At 39.4% G+C, this 25,593-nt stretch overlaps 2 protein-coding genes across 2 annotated transcripts; both read right to left on the bottom strand.

Moving 5' to 3' along the window:
• Positions 1-1,645: 1,645 nt before the first annotated feature.
• On the bottom strand, positions 1,646-15,332 carry LOC121945574 (14-3-3 protein beta/alpha-B-like). Its single transcript, XM_042489819.1, has 6 exons — positions 15,227-15,332; positions 11,609-11,920; positions 6,777-6,900; positions 3,812-3,975; positions 3,471-3,566; positions 1,646-2,728 (listed from the first exon to the last, which is right to left on the bottom strand). The coding sequence occupies exons 2-6, from the start codon at positions 11,909-11,911 to the stop codon at positions 2,672-2,674; spliced, it is 744 nt and encodes a 247-aa protein (XP_042345753.1). The 5' UTR covers positions 11,912-11,920; positions 15,227-15,332; the 3' UTR covers positions 1,646-2,671.
• Positions 15,333-21,400: 6,068 nt separating this feature from the next.
• On the bottom strand, positions 21,401-25,463 carry LOC121946326 (zinc finger protein 706). The gene is made up of 3 exons (XM_042490845.1): positions 25,324-25,463; positions 23,794-23,942; positions 21,401-22,953 (listed from the first exon to the last, which is right to left on the bottom strand). The coding sequence occupies exons 2-3, from the start codon at positions 23,926-23,928 to the stop codon at positions 22,858-22,860; spliced, it is 231 nt and encodes a 76-aa protein (XP_042346779.1). The 5' UTR covers positions 23,929-23,942; positions 25,324-25,463; the 3' UTR covers positions 21,401-22,857.
• Between the last annotated feature and the right edge of the window lie 130 nt (positions 25,464-25,593).

Here is a 25,593-nt window from a genome sequence, read left to right as displayed (position 1 = left end):
AATTTGAGTGACATTTTTACAGTGAAAGCCAGGGGTGGCCTGTCTGGTAGGCACATTTAGTAATCCATTCATGTGTATACAAATACTTTAAGTGGTGTAACCAGGGTTTCTACAGCTTAGAAAGTTGGATTTAAGCATTTTTATTTTTAAAATGCCACCTGGAAAGAAATTTAAGAACAATTTTACAGTAGCCAATACTGAAGGGGAAAAAAAATTACTTAAGGTTAGCGGGAATTTTACTGTATTTTTCAAATATTTATTGCAACATAAAACATGACTCTATAGTGATGTTAACGCAAGAGGCATTCCGTGTATTTTTATGATTTTTAATGTTACCCATACTTTGTTTTTTTTTCATCAGTGTCAGAAAAAGATGACTAAATAATTAATATTTAAAAAATAATTTTAATGCCAATGAATACCTTGTATTTTAGATGAATCTATTCAATGTCTTTAAGACTTTTTGAGGATCAGCAGGGACCCTGGGTGTCGCCTGCACATACAATATGTAAGCTAGGGTCATTTTGATGAGGAAAGTGAAAAAGTTTGCTTGCAGATATGTAGACCAATTATATCTTGACAACTATATTCTAGTCTAGCCCAATTAAGCTGATCTTGGTTTTCTTGCAAGAGTAACTTAACTGCAGATTACAGTGAGGCCTTGGAAAACACAAAATATTCATAATTAGATATTCTATGGCCACTTACCTAATAAATGCTTATCGCAATTCAGAGCTTATTTAATATATCACCCACAGAGCCGGTTGCATGTGTTACCTTGATTTCACTTATGAGCAGAATTGACTGACAGCAAACTCTTCTGGAGCAGTTCTCTGCAGACGATGTGCTACCAACTGTATGTCTGTGCACTTGTGGGTAGGCTTTGAGAGGTGGCACTGCAGCTCTACATTCTTCTGTGGTGGCCTTGCAGTGCCCTCCCTCCTCGAAGTGAGACACACCCAGAGCGCTGTGTGGAAGGAAACAGTTTAAAAAAAGGTTTCCTTTCCCTTTTGCTGTTCATTCATGCAGTGGCAACGATGTAAATTTACTGGCTTTACCGTGTTGCTCTGCTGTCTTTTTTGATGAGCGATGCCTTTTTAAGGGGGGGCAGAGATCTTGCGTCTCCTGTCTACAAAGGTCCAGGATGTTCCAGTGTGTAGCTATTGTGCTTGTAGTTTACATTGCCTTTTATAATTTTATTTTTGTGAGAAATTTTCAGTTTTTCCACTGAGAACAAGTCTATGTGATATGTTTAAATGAACAAAAGACATGACTGAGCACAGCGACAGCAGCAGGGTGTTTGCATTGGAGACACTGAATCAAACTGGTGTGCAATAATGAGAGGACTTTCTGTGGGTCTCCTTGTCTGCTCCTAGCCACAGAATCTGTGTGACTCACTTATTCTTGTACAGTGTTTCAAAAATAGAGCAACTGAGTTAAATGGTTGCTGGATCTAGCGTCCAACTGTAGCAAAACTTACTGGTTTTTGAGGTAAAGCAACCACTTCTGGGAGTGAAAACTCATTAACTTCAAATACAGATGGCTTTGGATAATTCAGCTATGTAAAAAGAAACAAACTATAAGGCTGCTGGAGTCAAAACAGTCAAAACTAGCAGTGTATAACTTCAAATGGACAAGTAGAAACTTAAATTATTATTTTTTTATTCCACTTACATGAAATTACACATTTTCCCCAAATAACAAGTTATGCTTGGGTGTTCTGTATGAAAATTCCAAAGACATGAACAAACCTAGCCCGCCCGACAACAACCATCCTTACATCTCCACAAACTACTTCTTACCAACATGCAGTTTAGGCAAGTATTGAAAGAAAACAAAAGGAGAATAAAAGTCAAATCAAATAAAAATCTTAATTTGAAAAAGCAGTAACTAGATAAGCATGTGGATCTTTTTTTTTTTTTTGCTGTGCTCATAAAAACATCAACAATACCAAGCTTGTGTGCTCTTTTGTTCTTCAAAGTTTTCTATACCTCGTAATTGATACATAGAAATACAAAAGCAGGTCACCAAAATCAAAAAAAAATAATAATAAAGAGTAGAAAGTTGAGCAACTGACAGTAAATGGAATGTAACCGTTGTGTTCCAACAAAACCTTGTCTTCTGTCTCCAGCACTTTCCATCACACATCCACTGCCTTTACCTCTGCTGTCATTCCTTTTGCCAAGTAGACTTAACAGCTGCTGTCTTCTAACATGTGTGGAGCCAACTATGCATTTTGAGAAACCACAAAGGTATCATCAGAACGGTGTTAATCAAGGATGGTTAATATGAATAGGATACGCACACAGTAAAGCTGTTTTCTGACTCTAAAAACTCAACCTGCTGCATGTTTCAGGAGTATTGCTCCCACACACAAAAAAAGGTCAGCAGACAAGCAACCAACCCCAAATACACTTTACCCTTCCACATGGACACTCCCACCACGCAATTTAAAACTTTCCCTCCCTCCCCATCCCTTTCTCCCACAGTTACTACAAAAAGGAGAAATAGTAAACCGATAGGAATGAGATGAACTGAGAGAACTAAATAGAAAAAAGATGGAGAGAATTGGACGACAATGATGATGATGAGGTGGTCTCAGTGTTGATGATGGTGATGAAGATGAGCCAGGATGATGGCAGGTAGACAGGGACGACTACGGGGGTCTGGCTCATTCTCTGGTCTCATCTTGTTCATCTCCCTCAACCTGGTTATCGGAGGTCCACAGCTGAGGACAAGCAGCACAAAGAGAAGTAGTTAGAGGGAGGACAATAAGATGCTCACAGAGGTCAAAGAAAATAGATCAATACCGAATCTTAATATACTTTTATTTTTCAAGTGAATCAACACTAAATCAGGGTTCCTGCAGCTTAAGGCAAGTAATATTTAAGGTCTTCTAAGACCCTTTTAATGCCACTCTGACTGAAGTTTAAGACTTAAAGGGGAGTGGAACACATGAAATACAACGAACATTTATTATCATAAACATATCTATTTGGTTAACCAACAGAAGCAGGAAACATTAGGCATTTCTTGCTTTTTTTCTTGACGATCATGTGTTGCTCACTCTTCTCTCTGAAATCAATTTTTCATTTTTCCAAAAATGTGATTATTTTTCTTCTGGTTACAGTGTGGGCTTCATGCTAGTTCCTATAGCTTGATGGACTATCGAAAAGAGGCAGGGCTTAGAGGAGGGTCGGTTAGGGATTATCAGTTCGTCAATCACAGAAAATTGCAAAAACTTTTACTACTAAGGTTTAAAATCATTCTTCAGCAAAAATGGCAAAACCTCTGGTTTCAACTCCTCTAAATGAGAGTGTCTGGTTTTCTTACTCCTCTGATAGTAAATTGAATATCTCTGGGTTTTGGACTGAAAACAAGACATTTGAAAACAACAGCATGGGTATTTTAAAGCACAAAATCTGTTGGTGTAATTTGAATTGATAAATGTTTCAGTAATGGAAACTTACTGTCAAGTTGTCTCTCAGTAGCTGCATGATTAGTGTACTGTCTTTGTACGAATCTTCACTCAGTGAATCGAGCTCAGCAATGGCATCATCGAAAGCCTAAAAGATTCAAAACACCTTTTTAACAGCAAGAAAATGGAGATCTTCAACAATCTGTTATGTGTCAAAAGAATGTTTGTGTGAGGTCAGTGTTTGTGCACAGGTCTGTATTGCTTTCTCACTGCAATTCAAACAATCTTATGAGTCTTCACAAAAAAAGTGACATGATCACAAATTTGCATTACATTAAGCAGTTTAATATCCTCATAAATATGAAAGACAGTTCTTTGGCGGTATGATCTTACACTTTTTGCCAGCTGGCAGGCCTGTTCAGGTGAGTTGAGGATCTCATAGAAGAAAACAGAGAAATTGAGGGCAAGACCAAGGCGGATTGGGTGCGTGGACTGCATTTCTTCTTTGCTGATATCAAAGGCCGATTGGTAAGCGTCCCTTGAACTTTCAATGATATCTGAGAGAGGAGAAAAATTCACAAAAGCTATCAAACATTAAAAATCACAACTGATGATACTATACTATACTATACACCCACTTGTTGGTTCAACATATAAACCTAAACAAAACTAATGCAATATTCTGAATCATTTCCAATGTTGTGGATATTGCCTGGTGCATATTTTGGTACCACCTTGGTCGAGGCTTTAAGCTAGCTGGATCGATACCAGAGAGTGGAGTAACAACACTGCAGAGCACTGACTGATCAGAGAGAACTGTTACTGGTGCAACACGGAAATACTAAACCCGCCATTTATCAAAGGGCCAAGCTGCCGTAAATAGTGCGTGCAATATTTTCTCACACTCAACCAAAATTTAATAAAAATGGAAGCTGCAAAACCACACTGTGGTAAATTGACAAAGTGCAGACGTTCCTCTGGTTCAACTGCCGATGAAATGATAATTTGAGAGCCGGATTGAGCAAAGATTGTGTGTTGTGTTGGATATGATGTCGCAGCAGTATCACATCGCGTTGCTATGATGGTCAATTAAGAGTTCTGCCTATATTGGTAATTACTACGCTGGAAACAGAAACTGAGAAAAGCGCTTGGTATCAAAAGTGAGTTGAGTTGAGCTTGTGTCCTTTATTTTGTCCCCTTAATTATTATCAATTGATGTTAGATGAGATCGAATTGACACCTCACTTCGTATATATATATATATATATATATATATATATATATATATATATATATATATATATATATATATATAAATATATAAAAGATAAGTTAGCTTCAAAAGTGTCTCATGACTTTCCTCAACACTGTATAGTAACACTGTAGCAAAAACTAACAACTAACACAATACACCTCTCTGTAGTATGAGCAAGGGCTTCTTCTTTTAATCTCTGCTGAGTATATAGCACCAGGGAGAACACTTTTTATACAGATTATTTCCTGGTTAGTACAGTAGCACCTCAACAAGCTCAAATTTAAACACATGTATTTGCATCATCTAGGGGCAGTTGTTCTAAGATCTAAGTTCAGCCCAAAAAACCAAAACAGATTAACAAGGTTTGGAAAAAAATGGATGACATGACTCTTCATTATGCCCAATCAGACATGCAAAGCAGTAGCCAGCGGGGTGTATCATTGAGGTGGCTCAAAAAAGCAGTATTATTCTGAAATTGCTTTGGAAAACTGAATTTCTGCTTTCTTACAGAAAGTTTGATGAGAACATCAATACACTCACTGTCTGTCTGCCAAACGGTTTGGGATTTTATGGGAGAGTTATGTGAAGGACTATTTTTTACCAGGAACAGTAGCCTGTTAACGTTGTGGTGTCACCATGAGGTTGCCAGGCATCCAGACAGACTCTAGGAAATCCCTGCTCTTGGAAAAGAAATGGTGCACAAGAAACTATGAAGTTCTTACATTTTTTGTTTACACAGTTGACTTCTGTGACAGGAGTCAGAGTTAGACAGTAGAACTGACTGTAAACTGACAGATTACTACTGCCAGGGTTTTATTGGCTGTATGCATTGATATGATTGGAGGCAGATTATGTTGTCCTCTTGCTAAACAGCTTGTGACCTTTTAGTTTTCCCGATAACAAGAAATTGTTAAATAGAAATAAAATCAGTAAATGCAAACAGTTTCAAATAATGAGGACTTGCAAATGAGTCCACTGAGTTTACTAGCTTAAGGGAGGAGACCAGTGAATCATACTGCCTCTATCTCTTAACAGCCACTAGGGGGCAAATAGGTAAATGAAATGAAACTGATGGACTACACATGAGGTGCTTGCTATCCAAAAAGATGTGATCACACAAAAAAGCTGGACCCCCAATATTCGGCTTTTTGAATATTTGTTCATTTGGTGGGTATTCGTTGTCAATATAGGGATTGAGATATTTTTTTATTTTTTAAATTTTTTTTCTGCAGAGTAAGAATGTCATTTCAATATTTGTGAGAATAAATAAATAAATCCATCTTAAGTCTTAAATTATTATACTCTGCTTCTGTTTTACAGGGATTTGTCAGGTTACTATGGGTAGCTTATAGGTTTAGAATTATTTGTCATAGAAAGGCGCACGCACGCACGCACGCACGCACGCACGCACGCACGCACGCACGCCACACACACACACACACACACACACACACACACACACAGAGGAATGATCATTTCACCCAACGGTTATTAACGGGTTTATTGACTGAGTAGAGCCACTTCACTGTCGATTTGAGCAGCACCAGAAAGCAAACACAGAACCCCCCCCCCCCCCCCCCCACCCCCCCCCCCCCCACGACGCAGTAGCTCACCCTGAGTGCAGCTCTTTCCTGCAGCACAGCGCAGGCAAATTTCAACGTCTTTCAGACGCACAAAACATGTACTGGGGCCCATTAAAGCCCAACAGTATGTATGTTGAAATTTAGGTTACATTTACAAAACCAATGGTCTCTGCTTATAGTGCACTTTTTTTCAAAATATTTACTGACTAGTTGTTAACTATTAACAGTCAAAAACACTAAAAAGAAGCTGTAGCATTTAAAAACATTATACAACCTTTTCTGTGATGGTGTTGGAATCAGCACTGAAGAGCCACTGTCATAGAGCGTCATAGGCCAATGCTAAAGTGTTCATTTAATAGGATTTCATCTGATACACCCTTTGTGGCTATGCTAGGAATGGAGGATGTAACTTCTTACAATTCACCTTGCCAGAGAGCAAAACATACACATAAATAATGAAAATAAAGAACTACCACCCCCAACATAAGATGGTAAAGAAAAGATTGAACATGGTGCTTACTTGTCTTATCCTCTCCACAAGCCACCTCAGCTAAGTAGCGATAGTAATCTCCTTTCATTTTCAAATAGAAGACTTTGCTTTCTGCTGAGGAGGCTTTGGGAATGAGATATTTGTCCAAGAGACCCTGTGGCAGAAACACACAAAACAGAGAGAGCAGACTGTTAGAAAAGAGCTAAGATATTCAATCCATTGTGTCAACTATAATGCATATACATTGCTTGTTTTACGCTTGGGGCTGTAAGAAGTTGAAATGAGCAGACACAAGAGCAGTGGTCATTATTTTAACCTTTACTGAGCATAATATCTCACCAAATCTAAATTAGGGTAGAGCTGGCTACCTCCAATAGCCCTGGGACTTGAGCCTGAGACTTAGAGCTACATCACAGATGCTTCAGAGACCACTGAAGGGGGTGGGGTAGGGGAGTGGATCTGTGAGGATAGCAGATAACATGAAAGCATAAGGGAGGCGAAAGGGTCGGGCTGTACAGAAGACGGGGGAGTGCAGAGGGTTGGAAAAGAGTCGAGAGTGTCTAAGAGAAAAGATGTGAAGAAGATAAATGATAGGAGCATGGATGAAAGATGGTGGGGGTGGCGATTGAGAAGACAGAGCTAGGCTGCTGAACTCCTCATGAGCTTTTGCTGAGGAAGTAGGTCACTCACAGAGCCCAGCTTGGCTCTTTCTAACACATGCACCACTTGACAGCCTCTTCTTGTTGCTAACCTGACTGCTAGCTGGCAGAGAATAGCATACCTATTGTGTTAGCTGGCGAAAGTGCATCTAAGCTTACTATCTGAAGAGTGCTGTTAATCCACTATGTTAACATGTGGGACAAAGACTTAAATACTGCTTTTACATAAATATGATGTAATGCTTCACTCTAAGTGCAGATTTGAAACCATCATGGCTTAACTAAGGGTTTTAATGTAGTTTCCATGTGGACATTTCCATGTTGTTTCTTAACAAAAGCAATGACAAAGAGTTTGCCATATACATATATTCATAGGAAAACAGAAAAGCAGAATTCCCCGTGCCATTAGTGATGGTGAAAGGTTGTTAGAATTGCAGCTTAGAGCTAAATACAAAAAGCCTCCTAATTTCTAAAACTATGAGTTGAGATAGCATCAGTTATGGGCCAGCCTAATGCTCTTTAAATAGGAATAGTAATATACGGGTCTCTGGATAGAAGGCAAAAATGATAAGTGAAGCCAAAAGTAGCAAAATGCAGATTCAGTATGAAAAATGATGTAATGTAGGATTACACCGAATGACTCAATAACAACTCCGCTCCACAACAGCGTATGATATTAATAGCTCAAGCACAGACCAGTATTCCAAATGGATTCAGAGACATGGATTTTTCAGGTTGTGTAAGAATGTGTTTCATTACACAGTGCATTTGTACATTATCCCAAGTACAATGGAACAAACAAGCCTGATGTAAGTGTCTGCATTTGCTGAATGCTCTTAGACTGATGTGAGGGATCAGGGAAGCCCTCTGGGATCTGAATGTGGAACTGGGCCACTGGCAAGGGCATAGCTACAGTCCAACTACAACCATGACAAGGAGGTTCAAAGCAAACTAAATTCTATGATCCCATTTGATTATATCACTATATTCTCGTTGCATTCATAGGACTGAGAGATGCCTACAATGGGCAGCACAAGCAAGCCAAGATGAAAAAGCCTCAGAGCTCAGAGGAACAGGCAACATAGTCATGTTACTAAAAGAAATGCACAGGTCAGGCCTCTGTGTAGATTTCTGCCCACTGCTAGAGAACTTGTCGTTCTGTTTTTGCAACACGTCCTGGAAATCTAATAAACGCCAGTCAAAGTGAGCATCAGGGTAATGTGCGTGTGTGTGCAAGCACATGCTCTAAGGAGTGTCCAGGGCAAGCAGCCCTGCAGAACTGAAAAATTATTAGTTTATTTTACTTTTTCTATGCAGTATATGATGCTGCTGAAATAAAAGTCAGAAAGACTGACGTGATGTGCATCTATTATTTCTTAAAAATGTGTTTCATACTTTTTATGCACTGTTACTGTTTTGACTTTTGTTGTTTAATATTTATTTAATATTTCTATATTTCTGGCCTGTCTGCAACTTATTTCTATGTATGTATGTATGTATGTATGTATGTATGTATGATGTATGTATGTATGTATATATATATTTATGTGTGTGCATGTGTGGGTGTGTTTAAAAGTATAGCACTCTTGTATGTAAAGCACTTTGAGCTGCATTTTATGTATAAAATGTGCGATACAAATAAAGATTATTAAAATTTTTGTTTTTGTTTTAATATATGCCTTTTTAAAAATTGAATGTTTCAACCTTTCCCATGTTCCAATAATAAAAAAGTAATCAAAATTATCCTAATAAACCATTATATTGAAATCGCAATGCTTAAAAACAGCAACACATATTCAACACCCAAGAATTGTGATATTATTGAATCCGGTGATATACTTATTGTCCCAGCCATATCCGTTACCCCCATTTGATTCATCATGTTTGTGCCCTTTTTTAGTTTCCATTCAGGACAGGAATGAACACGACATGTATGTCGTCTGAAAACACCTCGTACAAACTAGTTTGCTTCATGTACACCCCAGCCTTGTCCCTGTCCTTATAACCCTCCTACATTGCCCTCTTTACTCACATCTCTCTCTATTTTGGTCCCCATAAGGCTGTTCGGCTGAAGTGGAGGTCAGCGAGCCAGAGCACTGGTGGCTCAGCGGCTGTCATTAAAGGATTAGGACATAGTGAGTCACCAGGCAGATAATGCACAGGCTGAGAGAAGAACAGAGTAGCAGATGTCCTATAGATGCTACAGTACTTCAGATATGTACACATGGCAGTTTGAAACTAGTTAGGATATAATCTGGAACAAAAATCAAGTCATTTAACTCATAAAACTCCATATCTTTAGAAAAACTGGCAACATGCTCTAACCAAGAGAGTCTGTGCGCAGGGAGCCCAGGATTCTGGGGCATCTTTGCACAAGGCCTGGTTGCCACTGTCGCTTTAAGGATACACCCTGCCATAACAAACCCAATCAAACAAAAGGCTGATTAACCAAAATCCTTGGTAATTTCAGTGATTTCCTTTGTCTTGCTACAGTATGCATAGTTTACACGGTGCAAAGCTAGCTTGCACTTCTGTCAGTGACATTTACACTAGCACCTGCCCATCATGACAGCCCTAAACCATAGCGGCGACTTTTAAATTGGCTTTGCTTTTTTGGGGAACACCCTTGCAGGCAGGCAGATGTCAGGTCTCAGCGGTGTGAAAGCAGCTTAATTTTTACATTCTCAAATGACGCATGATTACTTTTTAACAGCAGGCAGCAACATTATAATGTTGCCATTAGCAGGGCTGTATGTGAGAGTACACACAACACACCACATTCAGTTGATTTTCAGGGGATAACCCCACAGACTTGATGCTGACTCTGCACTGGAGCAGGGCCAACAAACCCCAGGCTAAAGTCAGGGTTAGCCTGCTTGGAATGTGTCAGGATGGGCTAAGGTGGAAAATGAGATTTTTAAAGATCGATGTTACTACAGGGATGTTGTGCATCACTGCATTAGATTGTTCAAATGTACCTGATAAAATGGCTACTGACTTTTATTAATTCCCTGCACTGTGTGGGCTCATGAATTCTGTATTTTCCTACTTCCTCATATTGAGGTTGTCCATTTATAATTTGACTGCGGCTTGAACCACTAATCAAACGAGGAAGTTTTTGCCATTTCAAAAGAACTGCTACTACTACTCCTGCTGCAGGTGTAATGAGAGAGGTCCACTTGGAGCACTACCATAAGTCAGTCTGACTTAAAAGGATTAACACACTTACCACTTAACTTACTGTTGAAAAATCTGGCTACCTCAGACTATGAATGACGAACCAAATTAATATAAGCTTAGTGTAAGCCGGTTTAAGAACTTAAAAATCTCCTTTTCATGTGAGGAAGAATGCAATGATAAGCTACAGGTCATTAATGATGACAGAAAACATATCGTTGTCGGGCGCAAACCTATCTTCACATTTCACCATTTTCATGTTTTTAATAAATTAATTCCATTAGTCCCCATCTACGTCTATCAATGGGTTTCTACCATTTCTCAATCAATGTAATGTGTTTAAAAATGCTTGTAATTAAACCTCCTATCTCCATTGGATCCTTTTAAAATCCTACCTTTTTTTTCGATTCCTGAAAAACAGCAATTTTGGAGATAGGTGGTTTGAGCCTGACAGCAGCAATATGCAGAATTTCTCTGAGACAGTCAGGAAGAGAAATGAAGCACTTAAGGCGTGGCACTTCTCTACAAGGTCTACTGCGTCTTATTGACAGAAATGACACATCAGACAACATGAGCTGTTGAAGGGAGGCATAACTGTGGAGTTCGACTCACTCCTCTGTCATCCAGTATTTCTTCACATGTTGAGTGTCAAAAGGAGATGACCAGCTTAAGTAATTCCATGAGGTGCATTTTCCTCTTATCAGTTACTTCATTATCCCTGTACCTCCACAATAGTGCCTCAACAACTTTGACACTTGCTGAAGATTATCAAATCCTTTTTGTGTTTATGGTAAAATGTCCATTCAGTACTACATGACATCATATAACTGAATTGTGAACATTTGCCCTCCTTTTACCATGCAGTATACAGAGCCTTGTATAATTAGTGTAACCCCATTGAGACAAATGAGCCACTTTCAGACATGCACCTTGTTAAGGATAAGGACACCTATGCCTAAATGACAAAAAGCTTTATCAGATAGACACAGCTAGCAATGTTGTCCAATGAAATGTTATCAGTCTCACCAGCACGTCCTTGCAGATGTCTCTCAGCTCTTTCTCGATCTTTTCCCGGTACTCTTTGGCCATGGCCTTCTTGCATTCGCTGCCCTCCGTCTTCTGCTCAATGCTGGAGATCACGCGCCATGAGGAGCGGCGGGCACCCACCACGTTCTTGTAGGCCACTGACAGCAGGTTGCGCTCCTCGTTTGTCAGCTCTGGGCAACTCTCCGTCACGTGCTTCATCGCCGCAGCCATGTCGTCATAGCGCTCAGCCTGCTCGGCCAGCTTGGCCTTTTGAACCAGTTCCTTCTGGGGTGCCTCGCACATGACTGCTCACTGGACAAAGAAAATCAGACAGGAAAAGAGGACAGATGGCAGCCAATTAAGTGAGTGGCAAGAGGACATATTTTTCTTTATTTGGACCAGCACCTATTTACCAGAAGAACCCTTCGCTAAAGAGTGGAGTAAAAGGGACTAAAAAAATAGAATATCAAGAGCAATTAATGCAGCAAAAGAGGAATCATCCATTGGTTTAATGATTTATTGTGTTAGTCCAACTAAAACTGGACTTTTAAAAGCACTGAGTTCAAGTGAAATAATTTTATGTCAAATTTCTTAAATTTCAAACACCTCAATAATGCATTTGGAATTGAGCTACTCTTTCATGTATATGCCACAAATGGACCTGAACTGGCCAGGGCATCCTGTGCATGATCCTAGTCGCGGTGCTGGGCCTGTTCATTATTTATGAAGGGGTAAGGGGTGGTGCAAAACAGGTAAGGCATTCTGAAAAATTAAGAAACTGGGGAGGAAATTGTGTTTTTAGTTTCGCTTAGGTGAGGGAAATACATATCTAAATTGTAGTATTTTGTTATCCCTTTAGATAAAAAAGTCAGCCCCTGCCACCCCCCTGGTCTGATAACTAAAGTACAGTCCCTACAAGAGATTGGGTCAGGTTGCAGTGAGGGTAACACACCAGCACAGAAGCTAAGCAATGCACTGCTGCAGATGTGACCTCAGCAAAAAATGTTAAACACCTTAAAAAAAAACAATATCAGTGTAAATGTACATTATATTTGAATATTTGCTCTGCTTTACCTTACACAACAGCTGATTGAGGCAGTGGTAGTCCAGCAACTCTACTGTGTGGTAGAGTAAAATGACAGTGGAGTCTGGTGTTTTTGATATAACAGCTTCAAATCCCCATTGGAAAGGGCTGTCTTGTGGCAAGATAAAGTGGTGAAAATATTCTAAATATAGTGTATACTGATATTGATATTTTTAGGTAGTTTAAAACTACCCAATGAAGGCAGAGTTTGTTCTGCTCTGTTTGATTATATCTACGTAATGCGGTGGTTTTCTCCCTCGAAGTTCTTGCAAATAAACATTTTGATTCAGTCCATTACAACTAGCTGAAAGAGCTATATCACCAGGTGGTCATATAGCTGACGGATATAGCTCTTGTGTCAATAAATCGATTCTACCCCAGTTGTTGTATACATGGACAGGAGTCCAATTAAGTAACTGTAGCTACACTTATCTCTGCATGTAAATGTACCGACTATGTACAAGCTAAAGAAGTTATAAAATAATCATTGTGACTTTAGTATTGAAATAATATTGTATCATGGGGCCTCTGGTGATATACACCCCCATTAAAGATGCAGTTGCATTAAAATAAAAAATACTAGAAATACTACTATTAGCTTAGTGCTGTATTAGCCCTGCAAGTTACTAAGCAGTATTCAGTGCAATAGGGGCTGGCAAAAGGAGAAAAGAAAGGTACCAAAAGATATAATGTAAATACAGCCTGTGTGTACATTTGACACAAACACTCAACGCGCAGGAATCCTCATCACTAGATCAATAAGCTACATCCGTTCGACCCGCCCAAAATAGCCAGCGGGGTTACCCAAAATCAATCCCTTCTTTTTCCATTTCAGAGAGCTTGTAGTGTGATGTGATCAAAATCTGTCCTAACATACAGAAAAAAAAGAGAATTTAACTGACACGTACTGACACATGTTTTGTTTTGCTTTGCTTTACTTTTTTTCAGGTAATTTCCTTGAACTTTTTACTGATTTCTTGCTAATATCTGGGTTTTTCTTCTTAAATTCCTCATTACCTTCTCCCCATGTTTTGGAAACAAATCAGGCCAATTTGCTCGGGTTTCAAAGGGTTAAAAACACACCACTACTGGTCTCTCTTTGTCAGACTGAAATGGTGTTTCACTATGCAGTATACACGTGTTATAACGAAACGGTTTCAGGACTTTAAAATTTTAAAAACAGAATGTACTGGGTTTGAGCTGGTTTGTGGAAATTATAACAGTTCCAGGAAGTAGACTGGCAATGTACCCCTGGATATTATGCAACATGAACGAGGGGTGTTTATACATTTCGATCGATAACTACATGTGCTACATGATACAGGTCATTTCGTATTTACAGCGTAAGTCACGCATGCTTATAGGAGACTAGGCACAGATACATGCAAAAAGAACTCAATCTTGAATCGCTGGCATGCCTCCTGGGCAAACGCCAAAGCCCCCCCCCCCCCGGCCTTCTCTTTATGCTGTCCTCACAGACACCACACCCATCCTTCTACCTGTGGCTCGCCCAACAACCGCGAACATGGAAATTAAAGTGAAAAATTACAGCGCTTTCCTGAACTAAACACCGGTATATTCGGCAGACATGAGCCCGGAAGCCCCCCATTAATTAAAGTTTCGTTAAATGTAACAAGTGCTTACGACAAACAATTCACCGAATGAAAGAAAACCGCGACCGTTAGGCCCTCGTGACCCGTTTCCAGTATGGCGCCGACTATTTCCTGAAACATACGCGCTCCAAGCCAGACCACTTCAAATGGACTAGGTGTTACACCCATTTTTTTTTTTTGGCTATTCTGATTCCTTCATAATGTGCAAACACACGCAGACGTTTCTGATATCCTCACGTTGAAAAAAAATAGTTTGGTTGGTTCGAAGCTAAATAAAAAAGGTGTGCATCAGAGTTTCGCTGACCGTCTGGTGGCATATGTGATGTTAATACTTTGTCTCATCTTTTTAGTTTTACCTATTCATAAACCTACTCGACACCCAGGAAATAAACCGATAAACTACATGAAGCGACCGTACCACGTATGTTATTGGCACTTTCAGCAAATTTGTAGTATCACAGAAGCTAAATTGCTTAAGATAAAACCCGGAGAATAACAGACATATTCACAAGCGAACGTTATTATTCCTCCAACACAACACATTCCCATCACAGTTGCCTGGATATTTGGCAACAGCCACACTTAACCTATTAGGATAACCTGACACTTTACCCGTTATCTGGTTTAACAGTAGTAGCTAATGTAATAGAATATTAAGAGCTTCAACTTCCGACTTGACCCGCCTTCCACGTCTGCTCCTCTGATGTTCCATTTTAAAACCAGCCATTAGACACATCCCAACTGTAGCTAAGCTAGCCATTGTTCTTGTGTCTGATGATTGTCGCCGCTACATACAGCCCTACAGTCAATCGGCGGCAATGCGATTCCGTTATCTTTACATTCTACGCTGAACTAGAAGACCCAACGATAAATTAGGCAAACGTAAAAGTGCAGTATTAAAAGCTGCTGGTCCTTTCATACCTGAATACTGGCAGATAGCAGTGATTTCGGCGTGCCAAGCTACAGCTGATTCTCTCAGCCCGTCTGCGTGAATGCAGTCCACGGGGTTTCCCTCCAATCACACCAGTCCAAGGCACGGCTGGAGCAGGGAGGACTGACGTCAAACGGTACCAAGACAACCGAACACGAGACATTGTGAGAGGTGTAGTTTCTCTTCCCTCTACCAATACTTATGTAGTCCATATCAGGCAAATGATGAAAAAAGACAGTGTTAGAGCACATTGATGTCTTTATATTGTATGGGTCCATGTAATCGATTTATAAAAATATGATTTTGAAGCACTTCTTATTAAATCAATTGTGTCGAGGTGCATCTTAGCAAGCACATTGCATTTCTGAAAATATTAACATGGAACATTACAGTAACATACAAATTATTTTTTAAAGAGGAATTATGTTATTTATTTGTTATTTCTTATTTGTTTGTTTATTTATTTTAAATTTATTTCAATGTATTATTTTTCTATAGGTATGACTTCCATTGTTCTGTACTTCACTTTATGACCAGGGTATTTGGCCCATAAGTTGAGTTAGCTGCTAACTACTACTAGAAGCTGGGTGCTCCCTTTTAACAACTTAGAATTTGCAAAAAAAAAAAAAAATACAATTTAAAATTTGTTTTTTAGAAAATATTTAAAATATAGAATTTTACTACTTATAAACAGAGTTTTCTGGAGATTTTGCCCTTTTTTTATTTTTAATTTTTCTAATAATTATGTCTCACTTTGTATCTCTATCTCTCTTTAAACTAATCTTTTATTAATATCCAGGAAATTTTCTTGTCACCTTTTCATAATTTCTCACAGTTTGCTGGCATCTCTCACCAAGTTGCTGAATGATTTTATTTTTGCAAGTTTAAAGAAGTCAAACCAATTTGTTCAAATTTCAAAGGTTTAAATGCTTGTGAAAAGAACACAACACAAGACACCTGATATGATAACTGATAAGTCTCGAACGCTGCCCATTGTTTGGATGATGTTGAACAGATCCTGGCTGTGTGGAGGTAATTGGTGATGGGGGTTTTATCTAGAGTGCACAAATCTCTACCAAAGTGATATTTCACTTACAAAATGAGATATCATCATTTTCCACACAGTGATGAAATTATGTCTGGAATTGCTGGAGATGCTGAGGGCATCACAAACTAGAACACAGGACACAGTGCTACAGTATATATTGCCTAATAGAAACTACTATTTCTGCATTCTGGTTGGTTTCCAAGGGGAGAGAGTGAAGCTATTTTTGCCTTGTCACATGTTTTCCCCTCGGGCCAAGATTTCAAGCTTGTAACCTATTTAAGGGCAGATCAGATAGTGTCGACCACAGAAATACATACCTACCAGCGCAACAAAAAAGTGAGTCACCTCTCGTCAAGGTGCGGTCCAGGAAGGTTGTAGCATCAAACCAGCAGCAAGTAAAGGAAATAAAGAGTAAACTGAGTGAGTCAAAGAGGTAGAACCGGTTTGGTAAGTTCTCATTTAGTGTAACAACGGTGAACTTTAGCACAAATGCAAACACACACACACACACACACTTACAAATGACTACAAAAAAATGTTTCCAAGCAACTTCTTGAGACTTATGGGGAACTTTTACATGGAATGTCTGTTCTGATTTCATCAACCAAAAGCAAACAAACGAACATCAGTCTATCAGTCTTTTCATATGTCATTAAAATCTAAATCTTCTGAAATCTAAAACCTATCTGTGCAACATCGTCTTGGCCACGACATGAGCTAGATTTCAGCTTGGGATGGGAGACTTCACCTTTGTAGCACAACGCCTGTTCAGGGTTAACCCTTTGAAATCTGGATCAATGTCACTTTTCTTGTGCTGCATTCAGGTGCCTTTCAAAATATGTAAACCTTTGAACTCTGAGAAAATTGGCTTGATTTCTTTCAAAACAGAAAAAGGCAATGAAAAACTTGGCAAAAAAACATAGATTTAAAGATAGTTTTTAAGAAGCTAAGCCAAAAATGCCAGAGAACCATAATACTAATTATATAAACTACACACAATAAGTAAGGAAATTTGTGTTTGGTAGATTTAATTCTTTGTTGTAACAATGCCTCTTGGCAATAAATCTTATACCGTTGGAAAACCTTTTTATTTCCCTTTTAAATGGTGCCACATTTCTAAGGAACATGCATTTGTGGGATGAGCAGCAGAGTTGTGGGTTGCACCCATGAAAAATTTGCCAAATCTTCTCTGCCAATGCCAAACAGCTTTTTGTGCTGTTGCTTTTGACTCTTGTTTGAGCTTCTGGTACCCCCAGGTGCTGACTATCAGGTGTCTGATTGGCACCTGATTGTCAGCACCTCAGAGCATGGCCCCTGTTACAGTGGTCAGTTGGTGTCTGCTCCAAGAATCGTGCCAGAGTGACTAACACAACCACGTTGGCTGACTTAGGACAAATGCTGGTTGAAGAATGGGATGCCATCCCACAGCAGTGTGTGACCAGGCTGGTGACCAGCATGAGGTGAAGGTGCCAGGCTGTTGTGGCTGTGTATGGTTCTTCCACACGCTACTGAGGCTCCTGTTTGTTAAATGAATTGTTAAATTGCCAATATGTCTTGTTTCCTCTGACTTCAAACATCCAGTCCACCAAACAACACCAAACAAGAGTCAATAGCACAAAAAGCTGTTTGGCATTGGCAGAGAAGACTTGGCAAATTTTTCATGGGCGCAACCCACACATCACCTCTGCTGCTCATCCCACAAATGCATGTTCCTTACAAATGTGGCACCATTTGAAAGGGAAATAAATAGGCTTTCCAAAGGTATAAGATTTATTGCCAAGAAGCTTTGTTACAACAAAGAAATAATCTACCAAACACAAATTTCCTTACTTAATGTGCTATCTTTATCTAAAATTATTTTAAACAGTATCTGTAATTTTAAAGTTTTGTTCAGTTTATTTCACTGTATTTCTTGTGTGGTTTTTTTTTTTTTTTAAACTGTCCTGCCTTTTTTTGTGTTTTTCAGGTAATTTTCTTTCTGTGTCATTTATTCTTAAATTGCTCATTGCCTTCTTCCCCTGTTTCTTAAAGAAATCAGGCCTGTTTGCTCAGGCTTTAAAGGGTTAACCATGCAGGGAAGCTCTATTGAAAGAAGCTTTTGAGGTGCAATATGGGAAATGTAGGATCTAGTGGTTTTGTTTTTTGAGCCAAAATAGGGACTACTCTGGAGCAGAGTTAGACCTGAGTTTGCAGGATTGTTCCCTGAAGGTGGACTTAACCCAGGGCTAAAAAGTGCCACTGTGAAACGGGGCTAAGTAAACAATGGAATTTTAGAATGTTAACATGAGTCACGTGTTTCAACTGACATTTAACCCCAGGTGAGCAGAAGTGCAGAGTGAATTTTGTAGCCCTGGGCTTAGTTTAACAATGGGTTAAAAATGTGTGTGTGACAAGGGGCTCATTTAGCCCAGAGTCCGATCAGGGTGAAGGATAGCCCTGGGCTAAGAGCATGCAGTGTCAAAAGCATAAGATTGTCAGCATTCAATTTTGGAGCATTATTTCTTAGACCTTATCAAGAAAGGTCTAAGAAGACAAACAAAGACCTATTGACTTAGATCCCCTGATGGTTCCAGGTGTTACACACTTGAACATTGTGGGGAATTGTAGTTCATTACAGTTGCTCTGATGCCAAATATAGAGAATTTTAAAAAGTGGAAAAAAAAGTACAGGTACAAAGTATATAAAATGTTTTAATATCAATACAGTAGTAATAAAAACAATTAACACTAGTATGTAAAATATTTAAAATTAGGAATATGAGTAATTTTCCAAGTACATAAAAATATAAAATATGTGCCAAATGAAACAACACAATGTGTAAAAGTAATATATGTAGTTTGAAATTGAAATTATATATAAGTACAATAAGAATATAGACAGCATGACAATAGACAGACAGATGTTTAGCACACAGATCTTCAACAGCCAGTTAATACCAAGTGTTACTAAGAACCAATATTATTGGTGTTCACCAGGGGCCTCATGTACAAAGGGTGCGTACGCACAAAAACGTGGCGTACGCTCTTTCTCACGGCAAAGTTCAGATGTATCAAGAGTGAAATGACCGTGGAAATGTGCGGTGCCTCACGCCAACTTCATAGCTGGCGTACGCACGTTTCTACAGCCGTTGATACTTTGGCGACACTCAGAGGTGATCCTGGGAAACATAAAATAAACACGTGTAACCAATCCGTCCTCTGAATGATGACTTAATGATGTGCACATCAGAGACACATGAACAATTAACACCAGTGAACAATTAACACACACACACACAAACATACGTGTCTCCAATTACATGAGTGGATATAAAAGCGTGCGCAAAGTGGTGCAAAAAGTACCGCTGAAAACAATGGCAGCTTTAGCAGCATTAGAGGACATTGCAAATGGTGCAATTAGAAGAGAGTGTGTGTTTCGAGACAGAGACGATGTACTGGCACACGATGACGACTGGCTCATCAGCCGCTTTAGGTTCCCGAGGGCAATCCTCGTGGAACTGTGCGCAGAGCTGCGGCCGGCCTTGGAGCGCAACACAGCCAGGAGCCATGCGCTGCCTGTGCCCATACAGGTGCTGACCACACTGGGGTTCCTGGCAACCGGGGCATTCCAGAGGGAGCTGGCCGACCGATCGGGACTGTGCCAGTCGACCCTCAGCCGAGCCATGCCAGCCGTATGGGACGGAATTATCCGCATGTCAGCCAGATATATCAAATTCCCATACCATGCAGCTGAACAGGTCAACATTAAAGCGCAATTTGCAGCGAGAGCCGGTTTTCCTAATGTAATCGGAGCTATCGACTGCACACACATTGCTATAAAAGCGCCGTCACATGATGAATTTGTATACGTGAACAGGAAACACTTTCATTCCACCAATGTACAGATCATATGTGATGCGCAAATGCAGTTAACCAACATTGTGGCGAGGTGGCCTGGTTCAACGCACGATTCACGCATTCTGAGTAACAGCATGGTTGGGAACAGACTACAAGCTGGCACTGTGCGCGATGGGTGGCTTCTTGGTAAATAAATTTGTCGTGTAATTATCCTAATATTAGTCCCTGTGATGCGCATTGAGCATGTGCGCCCCCAAATCATATCCCGTCTTCACCGCATCATTACAGCGGTTAGAGTTAGTGACTTGCTGTGTTTTGCTGGTTAAACTACAGTTTCAGATCTAACAAGCCCCTATTTGTCACTGTGCGCAACATACTCATGTTAATAACCCCGTGCGTAAAGTGTGCGTAAAGACTTATCGGCCTCACCTTCTCCCCGGCGCACTTCTGCACTAATTTGCAACAATAGTGTGTGATCCGTGTAAGTGTATAAACTTAATGAATGGAAGCTTAAAATCCCGTCTTACTCGTCTTTTGTTTCTTATTTTCTGATCGTGCAGGTGCAGGGCTTATTTAAATATGATTTGCTTATTTAAATGGGGGCGTGGACAGGGAGTGGTCGGGTACTCCAACATGTGCGCTCAATTCCACGCTGATTGGGATGTACAAAGGGAATGTGCTTGGATTCATGCGTGCGCCCAGATTCATACATCAGGATTTTTTTGTGCGTACGACGTTTTCTGGATTTGAGCGTACGCCATGTTTCAGTAGGAAATCCACGCAAGTCTTTGTACATGAGGCCCCAGGTCTTGCAACATTCCCACTGACACAGTGATCCATTATTACCTCCATGCTACATTTCTCGTTCTTAAGAATACAATTGATTTTATTTACACTTTGCAGATGAGCAACAAAACAAGTCTTATTCTCACACCAGGGTGTAACCTGATAAGCTAATAAAGTTATGATTTATGTGGTCTACAGCACCAACAATAACACTAAAGAGCAGAGGTAGATGAGTGTGCTTTTCTCATAGATTAATTCTCACTTTCATTGCTTCACCCCATCGTTTATGGACAGTGCACGTGTTCGCTGTAATATGATAATTATTCAAACTGTTAAACATTATAACTACAGTACACATTAGTCTCTACCCGTGTAGTCTGAATAAGCGTTTGACGAATAAACCTTACAGTAGGTAGAGGCTCAAAACAACTTGACGCAAACATTTAATCACACATTAATACATGATAATAAAAACAACTTAAAAATAGTTCATATAAAAGTGACACCTTTATTAAAAGGGTATACATAACATTGTTTGGACAAAGATATGATTATTACAAAAGTAAAAACATGCCTGGTAGTCAGTCCAGACTTTAGCACAGTGATACGATGTCAGTGGTTAATGAACAGTAGGTCTACATGTATTGAAAATAGTTCCTTTTTATAAATTAAATCTCTGTCTGTTAGCATGCTAGGAAAAATAAACTAATATAAAAAGCTAACTTACAGTGTAATGTGGACTTTCAACGTAGGTTCAGAGTCAAAATACCTTGCACCGTCATGATAACATGAAACAGCGTGAGACTGCACTTGGGTTTGTTTACACATATGGCCTTGAGATGACAGGTTACATTGCAAAAATATAATAGTGATGAGCTAAATCATGAGCAAATACTACAGTGGTGCACACCATTATGCCATAGACTTGTTACAGTGACAAAGTGGGAGGACAGGAGTAGATTTTGTGTTTTCATGTCGAACAACCAGTGCAAACTTGTATCTTCACCCACCCTTACTCAACAGAGCACTTCTAACAAGGAAGAAGATATTAGAAATGTGTTATGCAGTCATACGAGTTGAGGAGGTTGCGTCATGAAAGTGTTTGCTATGAGTAGACAGACAGTGCCCTCTCTGGTCAACTTTTACTTCTCTGCTTCACATAAGAAAGTTACAGTCAACATGAACTAAACAAATTTCATGTATCACAATGTGTTAAATATAATCTTTATATCAAAAAAGTAAGTACAGACTCTCGATGAAATTAAAAAAAAAAAATCAGTAGACTGGAAGTAAAACTGAATCTACTAAAAAAAAAAAAAAGTATTAGTGGTTTTGAATAAGCGTCTTTCCAAGCACACTATGAACTCCAAAATCCATCTGAGTAAGCCATATTTATAAACACATTACAAATTAATTTCAGTCAAAAATCCATAATGGATTTCACAGTACATTGGATTAAGATGCAGATGACTTCCAATTATCATCTCAGTATTATGACTTTGTTCAGCTGAGCCAGTGCCAAATTCACATTTTCTTCTAAATTCAAAGCTTGTCCTGACAGTGAGGGAGCCCTGAGATGGTGTGATGGTAGTAGAGCCCATGGACAAGCTAGTCTTGTGAGCATAACATTTTGAAATGATCAGGTAGAAATATTGCATACAATCAAGAGATAAAACATATACATTTTGGCACAAGCCAAGAGAGGGTAGCTTTCTGCAGTGTCTTCAAGTCTGGTAAGCGAGGATATTTTTGTAAAAAAATTCAAATTAGCAAAAAGACCATGGGCATGCAGGCCAGTAACTGCCCTGCATAAAACACTCATTTATCTAAATTAAGCAGCATTGGGGGAATAACTGAAGTTGGACTGATCATTTATCTAACTCATTGCAAAATGTAGAAGCCTGTCCTGAAATCAGCCACAAAAGGTCTTACTGAAAGAGAGGTGAATCTATTATGCCTCCACACCGACCAACTCCGGGGGCATCGGGGACTTTGGATGTTTGCTTTCAAAGTGCTGCTTAAAGGTCTTCGGGTCGGGCATTTGTGTCTGAAAAGGTGTGGGAAAGAAAGAGGAAAAAATGAGAAAACACACATTGTAAGAGACAATATAAATGAAGCACAGCAATAAAAATGGCAATAATAAATGAGGCATCCAGCAAAGCCTTGCTGTTACTGTTTTTCTCACTGACAATTAAAATGAATGGTGGAGGAGCACACGTCAATATGCAGACATACTATGTTTATGGGTGTTTTTACGTCCATTTGTAGCAAGCTGTCCTTTCTTGATGAGTGCGTGTAGAGCGGAGGTAAAGCTAGAGTTTGCATATCAGCTCATATCTGTCCCAGCTGTTGCATAGGTGGCAACAAAATACCAACAGAGCACAAACAACGATGGAGGTCAGAAAACAAGGTATGAGCAAAGACTTCAACACTTTGAGTTCTGCCCATTTTCATACCTGTAATGTGAATCTCAACCATTACTGATTACTGCGTAACCATCAGACGGTTACAGAAAGATAAAAAATTGGACAGAGCCTTCTCAATCGAAGTGCTGTGAAGGCCTTTAAACACTTAACACTACGGTCTAAAAGAGCAAATCTAAGAATTGGTTATGCCCCCAAAAGATGTCACAAGCAGGGACTGCAGATTTGCTATGGTTCATTGAAAGTGGTGAGTTTGGAAGTGTGGTTATTCACTACAGGGCTAAAGCAATAAGTAAAAGTAACATGATCAGGTACCAGCCTTACCTGAATCACACCTACACTACTAACTGCTAAGAACAATATATCTCAGTACTCATCTCCATTAATTTCCATCCTTACTTCACGGTTAAGTAATACCGAGCTCATACGGAATAATTTATGTTGTTTCCCGCCTAAGCACATACCCGACACACAGTGCATGTGTATACTAAAGCAGCCTTTGCTGCTGCCTTCTGGTCATGGCCTTTGCTCTTCTTGATGTCTGCCTGCTTTTTGGCATTCTTCTGCTGGGACTGGATCTTCTGGTGCCCACGGGCCATATCTGATGCTAGACCTGAAGAAATTATACAGGAACAACACCATGAAAAAGGTGATGAGCCATAAACCGAGAGATTATAAAACCTGGCGTGCAAACAAAAACTTCAGAAAAGGAAATGGAAGGGAAAATGTTAAGATAGAGGGACTGTAAAACCACCAACTGGACACTGAAAGCACTTACACCCAATGTTGAGCGAGTGGGATTTTTCTTTTTGGAAAGAAATTTAAGACCAATACTACAGTAGCCGATATCAAAGAAAATAAACATTTAACAACATTAATTACTTACGGTTAGGTTAAATTTCATTTTATTTTTCAAACAGTTACAGTTAAAACATGACTCTTTAGTGGTGTTAATGCAAGAGGCATTCTCTGAAGTATTTTTGATGTTACTCATATTTTGAGCTTTTTCAAAGCAATGTCAGAAAAAAAGATGAACCAAAATCCCACCTCCAATGTCTGAGCATTATTTAGACTTTTGAAAGATTGATTTAACACATTTCAATGCCAATTAAGGCCTTATTTTTAAATTAATGTATTTATATATTATACCTGTATTATAATGTATTGTACCTTTTAAGACTTTTTAAGGATCAGTGGGGACCCTGATTAGACCCATTGATGCTTCAGATGAAGCAATCTTTATGATTAACAATTTAAGGACAGCTGTCAAGTGGATCAATAAACTTCAAAGTGTGCAAGACAGCAGTGGCTGTGAAACATTTATTAAAACTAGGTTAATTGCCGTTTTTTGGGTCACAGGAATAAGGCAATTAACTTGGAAATTTCCCCAAAGAAAATCAGACTGCAGATAGACAGTTATTACAGACAGAATGCTAAAACTAGGTCAGTGGTATGGGTTTGTTTTCGACGGATATTGATGTTGGAGGGACTGACATTCAATCAATACATTAGGGTCAATCAACAGTCTAAAAATAGTGTGTGTTGGAAAGAAGTGCCGATTACTCTCGTTGCCTGAAACTTTGTTAATTTACAAGGCAACCCTTTCCATTAAAAATGTCATCCAGTCATGAGCACTGTGGGTGATGTGAGGTCAGGCCACGCCATGCACGCTAACTGATGCTACCGCTATCAGTGAAGACCGGTGAAGACTGGTTTAGCACAACCGTTATAGACAACTTTAGCTAGCCACCGAGCAACGACAGTTGCAGAGGTATACTACGGAAGACAGTCGTCATAGGTACATGAAACCCACATCTTTCATCATCGTCCATATAAAGAATAAATAAGCCATACATTTAATTGCCTGCTTCTCTAGAGAGGCGAGCATTCTGTTAGCCGGTTGCTAACGCTAGGTTAGAACACATACAGAAAATCGAAATGTGAATAGATATTAGGCATTAAGAGTCAGAATAAACATTTTGTAAATCCCTTACCAGTTCAAAAATAATGTACTATTGAAGATAGCCACCAAAATAAAATTCAATCAACGCTATGTTAAGTTCAGTGGACCCTCCGCTGCTTTTGGTGGTTTGTCCTCACTGTTCGCTTCTGCGCATGCTCGTTCCCCGCTCTGTGCTGCCTTCAAGTGCTGTCAGTGGTCCCGACTGAAGCGTGTGTCTCGCATGATGTCTCGCGATGCTTTGTAACCCGTATTGCAGGGATAATGATGGGATTGAGACATTTCTAACAACACTTGAAGTCAG

Source organism: Plectropomus leopardus, chromosome 7 (assembly GCF_008729295.1).
Source record: "Plectropomus leopardus isolate mb chromosome 7, YSFRI_Pleo_2.0, whole genome shotgun sequence".
Classification (NCBI taxonomy): Eukaryota; Metazoa; Chordata; class Actinopteri; order Perciformes; family Serranidae; genus Plectropomus; species Plectropomus leopardus.
Note: the sequence above shows the minus strand (reverse complement) of the source record. Positions and strands in the feature narration are given on the sequence as shown.

Coding starts and splice junctions, on each gene's coding strand:
- LOC121945574 (XM_042489819.1), bottom strand. CDS start 11,911: ATGTGCGAGGCACCCCAGAAGGAACTGGTTCAAAAGGCCAAGCTGGCC. Junction 6,901..11,608: donor ACATCTGCAAGGACGTGCTG/GTGAGACTGATA, acceptor TTTCTGCCACAG/GGTCTCTTGGACAAATATCT. Junction 3,976..6,776: donor TTGTGGAGAGGATAAGACAA/GTAAGCACCATG, acceptor CTCCTCTCTCAG/ATATCATTGAAAGTTCAAGG.
- LOC121946326 (XM_042490845.1), bottom strand. CDS start 23,928: ATGGCCCGTGGGCACCAGAAGATCCAGTCCCAGCAGAAGAATGCCAAA. Junction 22,954..23,793: donor ACACATGCACTGTGTGTCGG/GTATGTGCTTAG, acceptor ACACCTTTTCAG/ACACAAATGCCCGACCCGAA.